Raw genomic sequence first — 18,202 nt, forward strand, 5'->3', positions numbered from 1 at the left:
GATTGGACGAGGCTCCTGTCTGTCGCTTCAGCGGGCGGGCGCTTGTCTCCTGTCACCTGGACGCGGCTGAGAGCGACAGAGCTGCGACCTGCTGCTGCTGCAGCTGCTGCTGGTGGAGAGATGCGACAGTTACAAGTAAGTTCATGTTTAAAGTGCATTCGTTTCATTTGTTCTTTTAATACATATGCTTGATTCTCCACTGACTTAGTAGGATATATGAATTTTAAAACATGAGTGATGGCATGTTTATTCTGTTTTATCAAATCGTTTCAAGACGTAAAAAAAAAAAAACTTTGTGAAGTCTTGTGCGTGGACAGTGATGTTTGTCAAGTAGAAATGAGAAGTAAACTTATAAACTGTAGAAGCTGGTTGAAGTTTGTGATCCAGGTTGAGGAGTTGCAGATGAGCTTTTCATGTGTCTCCAGTGAACTGATTATTCTGTGAAATTGCATTTGAGTTACATAACTGGTAAACAAGGTTAAGACGTTTGCATGCCATCCTGACAGAAACCTTTTTTTGATGCACTAGTGCAGGGCTGCAAGAAAAAAAAAGAAGAAATATCACAATTTCCCCAAATTAAAGCTGTATTCAAACACATTTTTTGATACAGAGCAACAGCAAATATTAAGCTACAACAAGTAGTTACATTTTGGATTGATTTTTCCACCTTTTGCTTCCACTAATAAAAAATGTAAACAAAAGTATGTTTTCTTTAATCAGGAGAATAAACCAAAATGCAGTTAACTATCACATCAGAGCACAACAGAAGAAATCAGCTTTTACTGTACATTCAAGGATAGGATTTTACTTGCACTGTCTTTAGTTTAGTTTAGTTTTTTCATTAAAGGGAACAAAACTAAGTACTGAGGTGAGGTATGAAGTAAAGTAATGAAACAGAAAAACCAAAAGAAACATCTCATTCTGCTTTCAGTCTGTTTTCTATTATGGAAAGAAACATCTGCAGATGTCTATTATGAGTATGAATACACTTTTTTTTTTCTTTTCTGTGGTTTTCAGAGGTTTTAAAAACTCCAAAGAATCCATTCATGCTTGACGAGAACCATCACCTGCTTTATCTCTGGTAATCGAATAACATCATGGAGAGCACTCACACCACCTTAAGCCTCTACAAAACCATCAGAGAGAGCAGCTGTATGAGTCCGGCCCTCTCCCTCTGCAGGGGCCCATCTTCCCCCTTCAAAGCCCCCGTCGGCTTCCAACTAACCTCTGACTGGGAGGAGGAGGAGGAGGAGGAGGAGGAGGAGGAGGACGACGACAGATTCGGCCTCACAGACTTTAAAGAAAACCTCAAAGCAGTGGACGAATCGTCTGAGCTCCACTGGCTGACGGAGCTGTTACCGTTGTGTTTGGAGTGCCAGGCCTTCATGAGCATGGGAAACCAACAGGGCACCAAACTTAAGTCGAACAACTGTCACAGCTACGCGGAGAGTCGGGATGCTTCACCTAAATCGCCAAGACTCCAAATCCCTCGCAAGAGAAGAAGAAGAGCAGACGGGCTAGTTTCCACCAGCACCCTTCACCACAACTTCAAGATGACACCCGGGGCTCTTCGGATTCCTCTGAGAGCAAGGACGCTGACAAAGCTTCAGATGACGAGCTCTCCTGCTTATGAAGAGTGGGACTTTGGGGCAGGAAGGGCAATCACCTCCACCCCTGCTGCCAGGAGGAAGAAAGCTACAGGAAAAGAAAGAGAGGATAAAAACGCTTCAACACAGGATTTAAAGCCGGTGTGCAGAGCAAAGCTGCCTGGTGCTTCATCAGAAAATGCTCCTCAATCTTACAGCAAAAGCGGTCCTTTCTTTCACGGAAAGGATTTTCCTGTGAAGGATGAATGTGCTGCTGACTCAGACACAGACCTTTCTGAGTACGACAATGAGATGTTCTCTCAGTCTAGTCAGGACCCATTAAAATCTCTAATCGCCGTGTCAGCAAGTGAGAAACATGAGGAAAAGAAGGCAGAAGTTGGAGAAGTGAGTTCCCCTCGCTGGTGGTTTGAAGACGAGTTCGGGGAGAGGACGGCAGCAGGACGAGTCATGGGCAAAATTGAGGAGGTTGAAGGAATCATACAAAGAGTGAGTCTCACCAGTTCAGACTGGATCAATGAAGGCAGTGAAGCTGTTGATGAACCTCAGTCTATCCCAGATGGATGTGCTGATGAGGATCAACTCCAACATCTGCAGCAGACATGCAGCCCCGAATACAGCACTGACTCCCTGGTTGAAGAGCTTCATCTCCTGGGTGAAGCTCTGAGCCAGAGCCTCCACCAGGCTCTGATGATGGAGGGAGGTAAGGCAGAGATTGAAGCTCTCACAGAGGACGAGGAGAGGATGACTTTTAGTGAGCAGAGTCCTCTGAATCTACAATCACATCCTTACCGCTTCATCTTCAGTCCTTCAACGCTGCCAAACAATTCGTCACCCTCTGTGTCGGCTGGTGGAGAAACCTCCCCCGTGCCGTCACCGTCTCTGTCTGCGATCCTGGATGCTTCTGCAAGAACATCCAGCAGCTTTGAAGGCATGTCCCCGATTCTGTCGCCCTCAGTCACGTCCACGCTGTCCAGCGCAGGGCCCGGCCACCGCTCTCTCTGCCCGACTCTGAACTTCACCCATCAGCACTACGAAGAAGAAGAGGAAGAAGAAGAAGACATCTCCAGGACTCACAGAGTGTGGACAAACTCAGAAGGAAACAGTTTATTCTCTCAGGGGGCTGGAGGCTGTGGCAGTGCCATCACGGTCACTGGTGCGACAGAAAAGGGTCAGAGGAACCCAAAAAGGAAGTTGTCGTGGGCGGACAACCGGCTGAGTGAGCAGAATCAGATGCAGGCGAACAGATGCAGCAATGAGACAGAGGCCAGCCACGACTATCTGCTCTCCTCAGGTAAAAACTGCTGATTACATCATCAAAGAAACAGTTGTTAACAAATCATACAGTCTCAACTTTAAGTTTATCTTATTGTGAAACTCTGATCTATTGGAAGCATTCACTCGGAAAGCAAAGTGTAATTGAGATTTGTCTGATTTAATGCATATTCATATGCATTGGCAGCTGTTTTTTCCACACATCTCCTATTTTGTGGTAGTTATTCTGTTGGAATCATTCAACATAAAACTATAGCATCATTTCAGCTATACAGCTCATCCCTCCATCATAAGTTTAAGTGATTAAAACAAAACTTCAGAAGTGTGAATGCAACATTTAAATATCAAACCCAGAGGCAAAATTGAGCTTTTTAAGATAATTAAACTAAGAAAATATGAACCTTTTTTCTGTACAATTCATGTTTTATTGCTAAATATTACATGTTGTCTAAGCACAAGCAGCTGCACAAGAACTTAATCCAAATAAAAAAAGCACTGCCGAATTCACAAAATGATCATATGCAGTAAATGAGAAGCAGTTTGAACAGCATCGCAACTTTCAATGCCACTTTTACAACTCTTGAAAAACTTTCAATATGTTTTGATCAAAATATGTTTCTCCTTTGAAACCAGGTCAAGTCAGCTGCTAATGAAATGGTACAAATAACTTCAAATGTACAGAGAAAAAGTTAAGGCAACTTTTTTATTGCATCTCTGACCAATATAGTTACAAAAGCTCTGTTTGTGTCCAGAATCACTGTGTTTGACACCGTCATGCAGGAGCCTGTGAGATATTTTAAAGGATTTTGCTGCATGTCTGAGACCCTGATCAACAATCTCTCAGCAGCACTGATTTACAGACGCTGCTGTGCCTCCACCTTGTTAAGCATGCTACACGTGCTTCATGGCCATTTAGCATATGGCGGATTAAGACGGTGGAGTTAAAATGCCTGCAGAGAGTTTTCAGAGTAACAGGGTGGAAAGTATGTGTGTGTGTGTGTGTGTGCGCATAACAGCGTGACATTGACTTTTTAGTGGTTGGTTAGTGAAGTGAACAGAGGAGGAGGAGGAGGAGGAGGAGGAAGAGCAGACGGGCTGAGAGCTGGTGCACGCTGAGTCCAGACTGTCAGACTGTGGCCTCCCCCGGGTCGATGAACACAGACACACACTTTCTATCACCGCAGCAGCTGGATCAGATGTGAAGGATGTGTGGTAGTCTGTAAATGATGACTCCCTGCTGGTCTGACATACCACTCTGTGTGTGTGTGTGTGTGTGTGTGTGTGTGTGTGTGTGTGTGTGTGTGTGTGTGTGTGTGTGTGTGTGTGTGTGTGTGTGTGTGTGTGTGTGTGTGTGTGTGTGTGTGTGTGTGTGTGTGTGTGTGTGTGTTTGCTCAGGCATGAAGTACAAGCTGCACCTGATGAGGATACCCTCGTAGTCCTGGGGTGGCACTGATCTGAGACGAACAGTTTCCTTTTTTAAGAACAGAAATGGCCCATGAGAATTGACCATGTAGGATTTATTTACTTGCTGTGCCACTTATTTAAAGGTGCTCCTATGGTGCACTGCAGAGCTGAGCCAATAAGTCCTCCCTCAACTCCTTTCTTAAATACTGATATCTGTCTATATGTCAGCAGCTAAATGGTTAAAAAAGAAAAGTTCAGAAATACCCACTGTCAAAGATATGTTTTGAAACAGTGGTGCTCTTGAGACAAATTTAGTTTTCATCAGTATCTCATGAGATGTATAAAGGAAGTGAACATTGGAGGAAGTATCTGTACCATTCTTCAAAATAATGTGGCCTATAGTTTATTTTAAGGAGATTTAGTTGTCTAGGTGGTATCTCTGATAGCTCAAGATGAATGCAGATGTAAAAAAAAAAAAAGTTGATTATCTGATGCAGTTTTAGAAAATATGTTAGCTTGGATTTACTTTAAACGTTTTCTGTAATCCTTAAGCAACCTGTCAGTGGATCAGTTGTTACAGACTCTTTCTGCAGCCAAAATGTGATGAAACCCACAGAAAAATTTCAAAAACGCATCTTTTTAGTGATCAAAGACATTACACATAACAATGCACAACATACTGTGGAGTCTTTCGCTGGAATATTTAATTTAGTTCTAACATAACCTAGTGTATATCAGGAGCTGGACGATGATATTCAATACACTGTACAGTACATACAGCTACACAAGGGGGGAATAAAAGGGAAAAACAAACTGTAACTTGTAACTGCTGTATTTCCTCATAAACACATCTGCAGCAGCAGAATCAGGCTCGATGACTCTCTCTCAGCCGGCTGTCCAAAGTGGATCAACGCTCTGAGCTCTGTGACACACAACAAATCATTAGAGGCCGGCGATCAGAGCGAGAAGAAGAAAGACATCAGAGCCTTCAGAGGGTTATTCTCAAAATCCATTGCTCTGTTCAACGTGGTCAAACCGAGGACAGATAACACATTTCCATAAGCTCTTTAATCTGGCGCACTGAGAGCCGTTATGTGTCCACTGGAAGTTACACAACATCGACATCTCTGTTGGCTCCTTTTTCTGAAACGATACTGACAGATTTACTGTGGAGCAGCTCACGGAAGCAGAAACACTCTTCTCCTCTCAAGGTTGAGCTGCCTTTTTCGCACTCCATCTGGTGTTGGCGAGATGGTTGTTTAGCAAAATGCACCCAATTATTTGGACATCCAGAAACATTTCAAAACATTTTCTGTGGGATAATTAAATCCACTAGTTTTCCAATTAGCACAGTTGGCAGCAGGTGTCACCGTTGCAACATAATGCATCATCAACCTTTCAGCACATATTGGCAGAACAACCTGTAATCAATAAGCATATGAGAGATTTAAAATATTGTTTTGTATTAACTCGATAATAAACTTCTGTAACAGTGTAGTTCCCCTAAAGAGGCATTTTAAAATTTGTAAAAATGCTCTGCTACGACTATTTTTTGATTGAAATTGCTTTCCCACAAAAAAGATGTTTAAAAAAAACCCTCAAAGAGGCTAAAAACACGTCTATTATTTCTCCCTCATTGAAAAATCCAGGTTTTATGAATATTCATGAGTATGCATGCATCATGACCGCCACCGGGTTGCTCGGTATCACAGTGCACAACAAATGAGATGCAAAAAAAATCAACAGGATTGGCTGCTAGGGATTCTGACGTATTAAACCCGACTGGGTGCTGAAAAACTGAATCCAACTTTTTCAGACTCTGGCTTTGAAATGGCATTTTCAAATCTAAAATGCTCAGTTATGGCGTGCATTAGCTACCTCGCTGCTGAAATGTCTTGTAGCAGAACCCAAACACAACATTGACATGTTAATAATTTTAAAAAAATCTATTTTTGGTTTAGGGGGTCTTTAATAGGCTGATAACAGAACAGAGCATGTTGGTTTCCCATAACTGTCATGCATGCCCATAATACACACTTACATTTGATATGTTAGTTGAAATATTAAAAAGAGGGTTTGGAGCAGTTACAGTACTTCCCCCTGGTGATTGAGAATCATTTAGTTGACGAATTTTGGTTATTAGAAAACTATTGGAAGCTTAAAGAGGAGTATGATTTAAAAAAAGAAAGAAGACGGCCCATCCAAAAAATGACAGAACACATCAGTCATAATCTTTCACAAGCATCATATTATATTCACATTAAAACGGATCACAGCCGTCAACAACAGGTGCTTTTTTATTATAACAATTAGTAATAATCAACCACACAAGTAAAGCAGTAGCAATAAATCAACATGTGATGACCGGGGTGGTGGAGGTTGTTTTGTTTTTCTTCCTGAATTGAATAAAGCTCAAGGGAGAGATTTAGCCCTGTTGTTGCTGTTTTATATCCTCACTGCGGCTCTAAAGTGCAACACACTAGATTTATTATTACGGAGCTGGAGAATCAATCAGCCTTTTTAAAGAGCTCACTGTTGATTAATTATGCTCTAAGTTTGTTGAAAGCCATGTTTACAGACAAAGCTCTGAACAGCTCCCTGGAGCACCTGCTGCTGTGACACGGTCACATTGAAAAACACCTGCACCTCACAGCGTTTGATGCCACACTGACGACTTCTCCTTCTCCTTCTCCTTTTCCCCCACAGACGAGGCGCTCCGGAGACAGGAGGAGATCTGGCAGCAGGAGGTCGAGGAGACTCTCTCCTTGTGTCAGTCGCTCTCTCATCCGTCCAGACCGCAGCACGTCGACTTCTTACGCATCACTGCTCCGGAGGATGACATCACTGATACGCCTCCACTCACACCCCTCCTCCCCCAGGAGTGTAGGGTGAGTAGCATCATCACTCCCTCCCTCCCTCCCCTCCCCTCTCTCTCTCTCATGCTGTCTAGACTGGTCGTGGTGGGTTTTAAATATTTTACTACCGTCACTCTGAAAGTTTTTCATTTCATCTCCTGCTGAGCATGATAACGAACCTGCACCTGCTTCAGGGTCACTGACAAACACCGGGAGGAATATTATGACGTTCACCACTGTCCACACACACACACCACAAGGTCCTGGGTGAAGTAGTTGTTTTGTTTTATATAATATAACACAAAAATACAGGTGAAAATCAGAAATTGAAAAATGATATATGCATTAGTACAGATATTTTGGATTTCTTCCAGAACTGCATGCCATCATCTGATCTTCAACACAACATTGACAATCATTTAAAATGAACCTGGAATTTTTATATGGTGAAATTATTAACAAAAACAAGATGACAGGTTCATGTATCCTTCCTTTTATTATAACTTTTCTTTTGCACATGCATGTGGTTAAGGAAAAGTTTAAATTGATCACATGTCTTTCATTACCAATATTCATTTTAATGGCTGCTGCGTAGGGCTGGGCGATAAAACGATAACGATATATATCGCGATATAACTTTACTCAATAGCAATATGAAACGTGGTCGATAGAGAGTCGATAGGTTTCATTCATTCATGTTTTGAAACAGCCAATGAAAACGAGAGTTGCGCCGCGCTGAACCAATGGCTGAGCCAACCAGGTTAGATTGACACAGCACAGGAAGACTGTACACAGCACAACAACACGTGGTAATGTTTGGGCTGCTGCAGCCTGGCGTCAGCAGCGGGGCATCGCCAGTAAAAAAGAGAGAGAGAATGAGTGTTGCCTCGAAAGAAAAAATGGAGGAGAACTAGGACGAGTGACCGCGAAAAGACGTGGTACGTCATGTTTACATTAACCCAGATTGATGGAACTCTAATACAGTACTGTAAACAACACTAAACTTTCACAACGGAGACACCAGGCAGTCGGAGCGAGTCGAGCTCCGGCCGCCGTCACACATCAAAGGGAGCGCAGTCACGGCGTGGCCGCTCTGCTGCTGCTGCTCCTCACACCACAGCGACCCTGTTCAGCTGTGACGACCTAAACACTGGCCACTGGCGAAGCAAGCGCTAACCGCGGCGATTTCTCTTCCTTTTTCTTTTTCAGTCGGGTTTAGGCTGAGAATGATCGCTAATTAGACGGGCCACGTCAGGTCCGGGTTTTAATTTTCACGTCCGTTTATAACTGTAGCAGCAGCAGAGAGATAGGGCAGCTCCTGTAAGGGGAGCCTGGCTCTAGTCTGACCTAACTCCTGTCTGATGTAATGTTAAAGAATGGCTGAACAGCGGAGTGATAATGTCTGTAAAAAGACCTGTATATACCTGTATATCAGCACTCATGTATGTCTCTTGTCCAATCAAATTATTTGGTTGAAACTAACTGTATATAATACCAGTTTTATTTATCTGAAACTGTTATTAGGCTACTCATTGCTTTTATATGTTAATAATTACATCTGAAATGTTACATTTTTGACGAAAAATATATATTTAAATCAGAAATAACCTTCTGATATCTTCAAATCTCACCCGTGAGTATGATAGAACATTTAGGCTTGACAAAAACAGTGACTTGAGTCCTATCGTGATATATATCGATATCGACTGATATGAAAAAAATTATCGTGATAGGATTTTTTCTCATATCGCCCAGCCCTACTGCTGCGTATAATCGACACTGGAAACCAAATTTAAAGGGGACATATTATAGAAATGGCACTTTTTGAAGGCTCTTTAACATGCATTTGGGTGTTTGTCTTGCCTTCCGGCCCCCAAAATGTGAGAATAGACAAAAAGATCTGTAATTTGCAGGCTCCTTAGGTTGAAATCCATGTGGTTTTCCGAGCTGTTCCCTCAGTTGTCTGACAATGATGTAATTCAGTGTTTCCCCTAGTATGTTTTCAGGCCCCTTGGTACCCACTGCAAAAACCCTGATCAGACGAGGCACGTGGGACAGCATATTGCCCCCTCCCCTTCTGTTAAATATAAAAGGAGGCTTCTACATGCTTGAGCTTTACACTGCTGACTTGTATAAACAGACATGTCCTGTGATTTTCAGCCTGAGTGAGAATGACAGCTATTATTACCGGTACTCTTGTATTTTTTTCCAATAATGCTGAGTCATCATGACTTTGACTTTCATATATTTTGCATCGCCGTGGTTTCTTGGGTCTCTTGGGACTTTTGCTTCACGGTCATGTAGGTGCAGGTTCAAACAGCGACCTCACAGCACCGGTGCTGTACAACAAAGAGCGCTGTGTTCCCTGTGGTTACATAACACAATGGGATTTAATGCAGCTCTGTAGTTGCATTGTATGAGGGATGGTATCTGTATAGGTATGAATGAGTGCCTCTATTAATGCTGTTTAAAACATATCCCCCCTTCCTCTGTCACTGTGTTTGCATCAACGTAGCTGCTCATTCAAGTTAGACAAATCAGACCATTTGATGAGAGTTGCGTTTTACATTAAGCTGACGTATTGAATAAGTAATATAGGAGGATAATGATGAAAAAATAGTGTGACGACAATAATAATTAAGTTATAACTACAAACATACTTCATGTGATCCATAGTAGGTCACACAACACGATTAAAAAAAAGGAAAGGAAGCAGAACAAAGATAAGATAGAGCAAATTAAATGTTTTATATCAATAATAAAATACCGTATAATCTGGAAGAAATTCAAAGTTTGGAATGAAAAGAAAAAGCCAGGGGGTTAATTATCATCCCTAATCACCTTATGATAAGGTTTAGATTTTAAATTACTTTTTTAAAAGCAAATTTCAGGCTTAGAAAATTGCGGCCACATCAACAATTTCAAAGTTGAATTGTAATTTCAACATAATTTGTAAACGTTTAACAGCTTAATATGATGGAGAATCAGTTTTATTACTACAAATTAGCATCTCATGGGGTTGTACTGTTCCCATGCACATCCCATGTTATGTGCATGAGACAGGGCTGAATGTCCTCTGAGGTGGAACAAGATGAACAGATACAAAACAGATAGAGTGGCATCAAGTGGAGCTCGAGAAAGACATTGAATTGGACACATGAGATAAAAGCCATTTTTAATGTGGTCACAGTGAATTGCAGCCTGGTGATGTATAAAATTCAGCACATGTTGTGTTTCTGCTGCCTGGTGCTGGATACAGTCCAGTGTGCCTGTTCAGAAGACTGTTGTGTGTGTGTGCGCTCTGAGTCTAATGCTATTTCATGGGATTATCTGGATTCATTCTTATTACATAAACACAGCTCACATAAAGGCCACAGTGTCCCTCCCTGGGAATGTAAAAGCACTTTATTAGTATTCATAAGATTTAAGCGTAGCCGGTTAAGACGCCACACTGTTGTGTTCAGCCTTGTCTCTCCGCCATACAAGACTTTTTCAGAGAAAGTTACACAAGCGTAATGAGACACAGTAAAAGTGTTATCTGTCACTTACCTGCTGGCTGTGATAAGATGAAAGCAAACAAGGGTGGGAACCAGAGAGCTAAGAATAACACAGATGTGAAACAATGAAGGAGGACATTTACGCTGGAGGCTTTTTTTTTTTTTTTCTATTTTATTCAGAAAACCGTGAAAAAAAAAAAAAACTTGATGAACAAAGCCTTTCATTCTGGGTCAGAAATTCAGAAACACACTTTGAAGTTTCAGGCAGCAGCTTGAAACAGAGCAGAAGGAGCCTCCAGTCAAAGTCTTTGTCTTTCTCCTGTCTCTTCTCTTTGCTCATAGTCAGCATTAAAAAAGTGCTGAATATTTGCATCCAACAAATAATTAATATTTCCTATTTTTTCCTGTTTTCATATAGATGTCATCAGCTTAACATTTATATATTTATTTGAAACAAGTTTAACTTTATTTTTTAGGTTTTATTACCATATTCTTTTTTCCCTTTTTTTTGACTTACAGTATCTACACCATGACACAATAGATAGTAGTACCTTTATTTTGAAAAGCAATTCATTCATCAATTTTGCTTCTTGGTGAGCAGCTGTTTTCCACCATTTAGTATCAAATCTTCTCATCTTATGCATCAATATCTCACCAACCATTACATACTATAGTATAATTACTAACTGTGCACTTTATATTGAGCTCAAAAACTCAGAAAAGCATGGCAAGTGTACCTGCAGAGTAACTTTTAGAGCACAGAGGAGAATCAAAGTGCTTAACAGTAATATATGACAGTAAAACAGTAAAATGCAAAGTAACTGCAAGCAAATATTTACATACTGCACAAGTTCTTTTATTTTGACAGTCAATGCTCAGACTACAGTAAGGAATATAAGGAGTGTGCGTTAGATTGTATGTGAGCCGATCAGCTGTGGTGTAGGTGGGGTTAGACCCATAAGACGTTCAGATTAGCCGGGTGTTGCTCAGTACCTTGACGGGGGGAGCTGAGACCTCTCTCTCTCTGTCTGTCGCTGTGGATTTACGGTACAGGCCAAAACATTTAACAAGTGATCCTTGGCAAGGCCTATTTACCCTCCTTCAGCTCTGGGTGTGGCGCCCCCTCCATCTGTTCTGGGTGGCTTCCTTTTGCCTTATGGCTCACGGATCTGTCAGGGTGTTGTCACAAACAGTGGCTGAAGACGCCATCTGCTTCCAATTACACTTTGACAATCTGCAGGACGACGTCCAAGGTGCTGCTGCTCCGTAAACCGTAACAGCAGGTTTAAGCAGAGCTGGAAGGAAAAGGAGGCAGAATTTTTTTTGGAAACCGAAAAAGCCCCGGACCTGGACTTGGATCTGACTTTTAAGTGTGACTGAGGTTGAGCTGAGTCACTGCAGCCGGGCAGACTCATGGAGCCTTGGAAACATCCACTTTTCCATTACTTTGTGGATTTCTCCTCTGTCATTGGCTGCTCTGAGTGACTGACTAACAGCAGCTTCCACTTTTAGGTTTGGAAAATTAGCTCTCTGGTAAGACATGAAGGAGCTGTTGAAACAGTGAGAGGACACATTTATTTCTTTTTCGACAAACTGGAGCGGAAACAGGTTGGACTTTCAGAAATAATGATCTGCCTTTCTCTTCTTTTTTGACTTGCATGCATTTACCGATCGTAAGCAGCAGCTGCATTATCCAAATTGCATGCCATACAGATGCCAAAACACCACTTACACCTCTTCTCACTGCATTTCTCTGATGCAAGATAACGCAATGTCCCATTTAAGTCTCAGATACAAGCTGTACAAACAGCAACCACAATGCTGATGTTGTGGGGACAGCGTCTGAGAAACTTTCTGCTCCCTCTAACCTGGATGATTTTACCACTTTCTCTGTGAGCGACTGTGACTTGTGGAAAATGGAGGAGCAAAAAGCCTTTCTGAAATTTTTCAGGACCCTGTCAGAGGAGCAAAATGTGGACATAATGCAGGATGAGCTGAGGTTTGATCTGAAGAAAAATGGGGATATGAACTTGAAAGATGCTTTCGGGCATCCTGCAGATCCTTTATTTTATCTCATATTGCCTCGTGAAGAGGAGAAGATGACCTCTAACTCAGTGGTGAGAGAAGATGGATGGGACTCAGACAAGACAGAGCATGAGAGGAATAACTTCAGCCCAACAGAGCAGCACAGCACGGATGTAAACACTGACGACGACGACGACGACGACGACGTCTCACAGAAAGAGACGGTTACAACAAATCAAGACCAGAATAAGATATCAGACAAAAACTGTGATGAAGACAATGGTTGTAACACTTTGGAGAAGTTGCTGAATAATTGTGCCTTGAACACATCTCTGCGGCCACAATGTCAACACACTTCAACCGACTGTACAAACGCAGACGGTGACAGTGTCAAGAAGGAGGACGATGAAGAAATAGCCCATGAAAATAACCAAAATACAGATTTACAGGAACATTTTGTCACAAATCCTGAGGATTCTGCCAAAACCAAGCATGAACTGAGTGAGACAGGACCCACTGGTGAAGAAGAGGCTGAACCAACACTGGAGGAACTCATGGAGCAAACTGCTGATCCATCCTGCTCTGAAAATGATGATAATGATGATGAAGAGGAGGTTAAAGGTGCAGAGGAGGAAAAGACACAAGAATTGAAAGATGTAGATCCTGAATCCTCCTCTCAACTTCACCGGCTTCCTCTCAGTCCAACACGTACTTCACCAAATATTTCCATAACATCAGCGGCTGCAGCCAACAACCCTCCGCCTGGATCCACCTTCACCAGAGCCACCTTCTCCCCGGTGTCGCCCACCGACAAGCAGATCCAGCTCCCGGCGCTCTTCAGCGGCCTGAAGGTCCTGAGGAAGACGGTGGTCGGCCCCGAGCCCGACGCCCAGATCAAACCGCCGTCTCAAGAAGCGAAGAGGGCCGATGAGAAGGGTCAGGGCGGCTTCCTGGACCACATCTCCTCGCTTCTGAATCGGGAGAAGAAAGAGGAGAAGAAGGAGACGGAGGCCGAGGGAGAGCAGGATGAAACCGGAGCGATGAATGACAGCGATGAAAGTCAAGAGAGTCCTGAGAAGGAAAACCCGGAGGAGGATGTTGAAGCTTCGGGAGCATTTGATTCTGCAAAACCACCGGTGTCCAGCGCCGAGGCAGCGTTTGATGCCTTCAAGGCTTTTTTCACCCCGAGGCCTCTGAAGAAGGACCCGTCAGATAAAGTGGATCTGGAAGCAGTGAGGAAGAAGATACGGGGTGAAAAAGATGTGTTGAGAGCTCTGTTTGAGAGAACGTCCAACAAGACGCCAGAGAAAATGGAGTCAGACGGCAAAGTACGCAACATGTTACCGAACAGGAGCATCAGGCCACGTAGTTATAGATAGTAGGCCTATCTAAGTGATTCATGTTGAGTTTTACAGTAGACCTTGTGGAGGACCAGTGTTGGGCACGTTACAGTGACTAATAACTTTCCCCAAGAGAAACTGAGTTAGTAACAGAATTACTACATTATAAAAGTAACTAATTACCAGGAAAAGTAACTTTTGCGTGTTTTTAATAAAATACTCAAATATGTCAAATTACTTGGACTCACCCCCCCTAACCAAAACTGTATCACCCAGTATTCCTCCACACTAGTTGATAGGCTGAAAAAAAAAAAGTGTGCATAACGCACATTTTACGGGTGTATTATTTTGTGACAGGACTTCTTGAGTCAAGTAATGGCGAGTAACGGCGCATTTTATTGTTACAGTGTTATAACGGGGAAACACTAACTTTTTTGAGTACTCGTTACTCAAAAAAGTAGCACCGTTAGTAACGCCGTTATTTTACAACGCTATTATTCCCATCACTGTGGAAGACATCCATTATTCTACTATTTTAATTTAATGTAGGCCTACTTTATCTTTAAAATACCCACCCTGAGGACGAGTTATACTGACCATAGTTATACTGACCACTGATCATATATTTCAGTTGATAGGCAACAAAAGGAAAAACCTTTTTATTTAGGGTAAGTTACTCATATGTAGAAAAAGGTAACGTGAATCAAGCAAAAGATTAGAGTAAGTAATTATTGGTATATTGTGAATATTTTGAAATATAGAAGCTGTGTTTCATCTCTGTTGTTAATCTTTTCCACTCTAGTCGGAAGCTTCCACACCTGGAGAAGGAGAAGAACGAACTCCTGGTCGTCTACAAGCCGTCTGGCCGCCACTGAAGGAGGAGAAGGTCGGGCTCAAGTACACAGAAGCAGGTACTGCACTGGCTGATTATTATACTGTATTTTGATGTTTGGTCAATACGCATCTTTATTTGCTTCAGACTGTATTACAGGACAGGAGGACAGGAAAGTAAACACAGCAGGAAAACTCAAACATCTCAGCGATGTCCCTCACAGAATTTGTAATTCAATACTCAGTTGTTACAGTGGAGCTGGTGTATATTCACTCTATGACTCTACGTCCCTACATGACTCATTATGTATCATTCATTATATTATTCATGTTTTAGACAGAGGTGTTTGCTGTGTGTCATCATGTGGTGGATGTGATATCAAGCTACAGTGGTAAAGTAAACACAGCTCCGCCCTGCGTGTCCACAGTGAGTGAGACTCTGCCTCCAGTGTGTAAAAGCATTTACTAGATACTAGACTGCACATTTATGGCTGCGGTCCAGCTCCTCTTTTTGAGAAAGTGGTTTTAGACTTTTATAGGTGGAAACCACTCTGTTTTTGACTGAAACATTTTTATCTGTGCTGCCACCCAGTGGTTAAAAAAAGTTAATGCATGACATGCAAAAACAAAATAAAAACCATAGCCACCAGAAAAGTAGTAAAAGTTAAATAAAAACAAATACATATGTATTTTGTTATCAGTTAATTCAGTTTTTACTCACATAACCCAATATCAAAAATTAGAAATTTGCTTCCAGGAGCCTCACAATCTGCACAGCACACAGCCATCTACAATATCATCTGCCTTCAATTTGAATAAGGGAAAATTCCCTAAAGCACCAGTCATCCTGCTTCAAGCTGTGACTTCCTCAAGGTAGATCAAACAGGTTTAAGGCTGCAAGACAAAAAACCCCAAGTCAGACTCCAGCTTTCTTTGTCTAAATGAATCTGTTGCACGAGTCTGTTTCTGTCTGAACAACATGACTGACTGAGTAGACGTTTTAAACCACACGTCTGTTTTTCTTGATTTGTTTTTAACAACAAGAAAGTGAGTCTCAGACTAGAGTTTAGTGAAAATGTTTTGCATTAGACTCAACGAAAAACAAAGTTAACACAGAGCAGAGACAAAGTGCAACAGATCTCATAACAGGGATCCCTGCTTATTTTGACTTGCATGAAAACTACAAGGAGATGAAAAATATGACGTCAATCTGAGATATTTAAATACATGTCACATTAATAGGCTACATAAATACATTTTTATAGAGAAACAAATGATCAAATACTTTATACTTCCTTCTGTCCATCAGCAGGACTGTCAGTGTTTGAGCAGGGATTAAATACTGTGCACACACCTACTTCCCTGTAACACACGCTCTATAAATACTGTCAAGAAGGTGGCAGTAAATATTAGTACGTGGCCATTCAGTATATTCAGCCATTTATCAGTCATATATTTCATATTTTATTATAGCTCAATTCATACACATCAAATGGACAGGATGTTCAAGAAATCACAAATGTACAAATACATAAAACAATAAAAATGGACGAACACAAATACCAAAACCACCCTAGATAAATGTTTGCATAGAGAGTTTGTTCAGGATGGCACCTGCAGTCATTAAGCTCTTCTGCCTTCACCTGATGAAGTCACTTCACACTGTTTTTGACCCAGCGTGTCCTCACACACCCCTCAGCCTCGGCCGCTGTGGTAAAACACTCGATTTGTTCTGCGAAATTAGTTCCAGCTCTCGAGTGTCTCACGGTCGCTGTAATTTGTTTGTCTGCGGCCTGCACCCGGGCCACATCGTTAACGTGTCCGCCGAGGTAAAGAAAGCGCCGGCGGGCACCACAGCTGTAATAATGAACATGTGTTGTGGTGCAGGAACCAACACAAAGACGTTTGTTTGTTGTTTTTTCTCCTCCTCAGAGCATCAGGCTGCGCTGCTGCAGCTGAAGAGAGAATGCAAAGAGGAGCTGGAGAAGTTACAGGTCAGTACGGAGCATCGAGGCGAAGACATTTCACAAGCAGTTTCCACATGAGATTCAGGTAGCAAATAGAGTCACAACAGGGAAATATCAAGTTTGTTTTATTTTTCTGGTCCACAATTTTATAATAACTAATTTAAATTATTCACTATTATTTTTTAAATACACTGAAATAGTGATGTGGCGCTAATTCAAACAGGGGGAGTGTTCAACTGGTACATTTCCAATGCATTTCATTATTGAAAGAAAAATTGGCATCTGTTAGTCAAGCGAGCAGGAAATTCAGCATAAAGAATTTATTTTCCAGCAATACAACGTACGTGCTTAATTACCTGGATTTAAATTAAGCTTTTTAAATTGATGTTTTTTATTTTCCCTTCAATTAGTAACAAAAACACTTATTTTTCTGAAATGAATCCAGTATTACAGACATGTATTTAGAGATGTTATAAGATTTTCTGAGTTTTTTTAAACTCCAGAAAATCCAGGTTATCTCCGTGGTTTTATAAAGTGAGACCGAAGTCTAAACCAGTTGCTACTTTCAGGACGACTATGGACGGGAACTCTCCAGACTCCGGGTGGAAAACGAGGACATCGTCGCCCGTGTGGCCGAGCTGCAGGCCAGACTGTCCCAGACCGGGACCCCGCGTCGAGGGCAACTCCGAGATGTCGCCGTGTCCACTGGAGACGACTCCGTGCACAGATCCTCTTTCCGCACCGTCTGCGTCCAGACGGATAGAGACACGTTCGTTAAGACCCCAGAGGACGGAGAGGAGGGGACGGGGAGGACGTGCACCAGTCCACAGCAGCAGAGGCTCACCCCTAAAAGGCTGGACCTGGTTTCTGTCGGCCTCGGCCCGGGCAGCCAGAGGGACGATACGGCGTCCTCCTCTTCATCTCCTCCTCCTGGAGCAGCACTACCTCCACAGCAAACGCTACTAATTAATCCTGACAATCAGCCTCCTCCTCCTCCTCCTCCACCTCTTCCACCTCCACCCTGTCTGTCAACACCAGCGAATGGGCCTCCACCACCTCCACCTCCTCCTCCTCCTCCTCCTCCTCCTCCTCCTCCATCCATGCCAGGCTTGGCTCCCCCACCTCCTCCTCCTCCAGGTGGGAGCTTCTTGTTGGACAAACCTCCCAGGAAACCACTGGTGGCGCCGTCCCGACCCATGAAGCCTCTGTACTGGACCAGGATCCAGGTCCAGGACAACAAGTAGGTTACGATAACAATACTTTATTAATCCCCAGGGGGAAATTCAGGTGTTACAACAGTAGGCAGTAAAAGCAGATAATAAAAGCAAGAAAAGCATATAATCAAAATAATAATTAAATAGTAGAATAAATGGATAGTTATATACAAACACCATGGTTGTAAAA

The 18,202-nt window shown here is 42.4% G+C and overlaps 1 protein-coding gene across 1 annotated transcript in view; it reads left to right on the forward strand.

Annotated features, from left to right (window-relative positions):
- Positions 1-1,097: 1,097 nt before the first annotated feature.
- The window catches only part of fmn1 (formin 1), a gene marked incomplete at both ends in the record, with an annotated part of 31,465 nt that continues 14,360 nt past the window's right edge, over positions 1,098-18,202 (forward strand). The window contains 5 exons of the mRNA XM_084000227.1: positions 1,098-2,898; positions 6,990-7,171; positions 14,803-14,911; positions 16,764-16,825; positions 17,368-18,038. Coding sequence (XP_083856353.1) covers positions 1,098-2,898; positions 6,990-7,171; positions 14,803-14,911; positions 16,764-16,825; positions 17,368-18,038 — 2,825 coding nt within the window. The remainder of the gene's footprint in view (positions 2,899-6,989; positions 7,172-14,802; positions 14,912-16,763; positions 16,826-17,367; positions 18,039-18,202) is intronic.

Source organism: Trachurus trachurus (assembly GCF_905171665.1).
Source record: "Trachurus trachurus genome assembly, chromosome: 24".
Classification (NCBI taxonomy): Eukaryota; Metazoa; Chordata; class Actinopteri; order Carangiformes; family Carangidae; genus Trachurus; species Trachurus trachurus.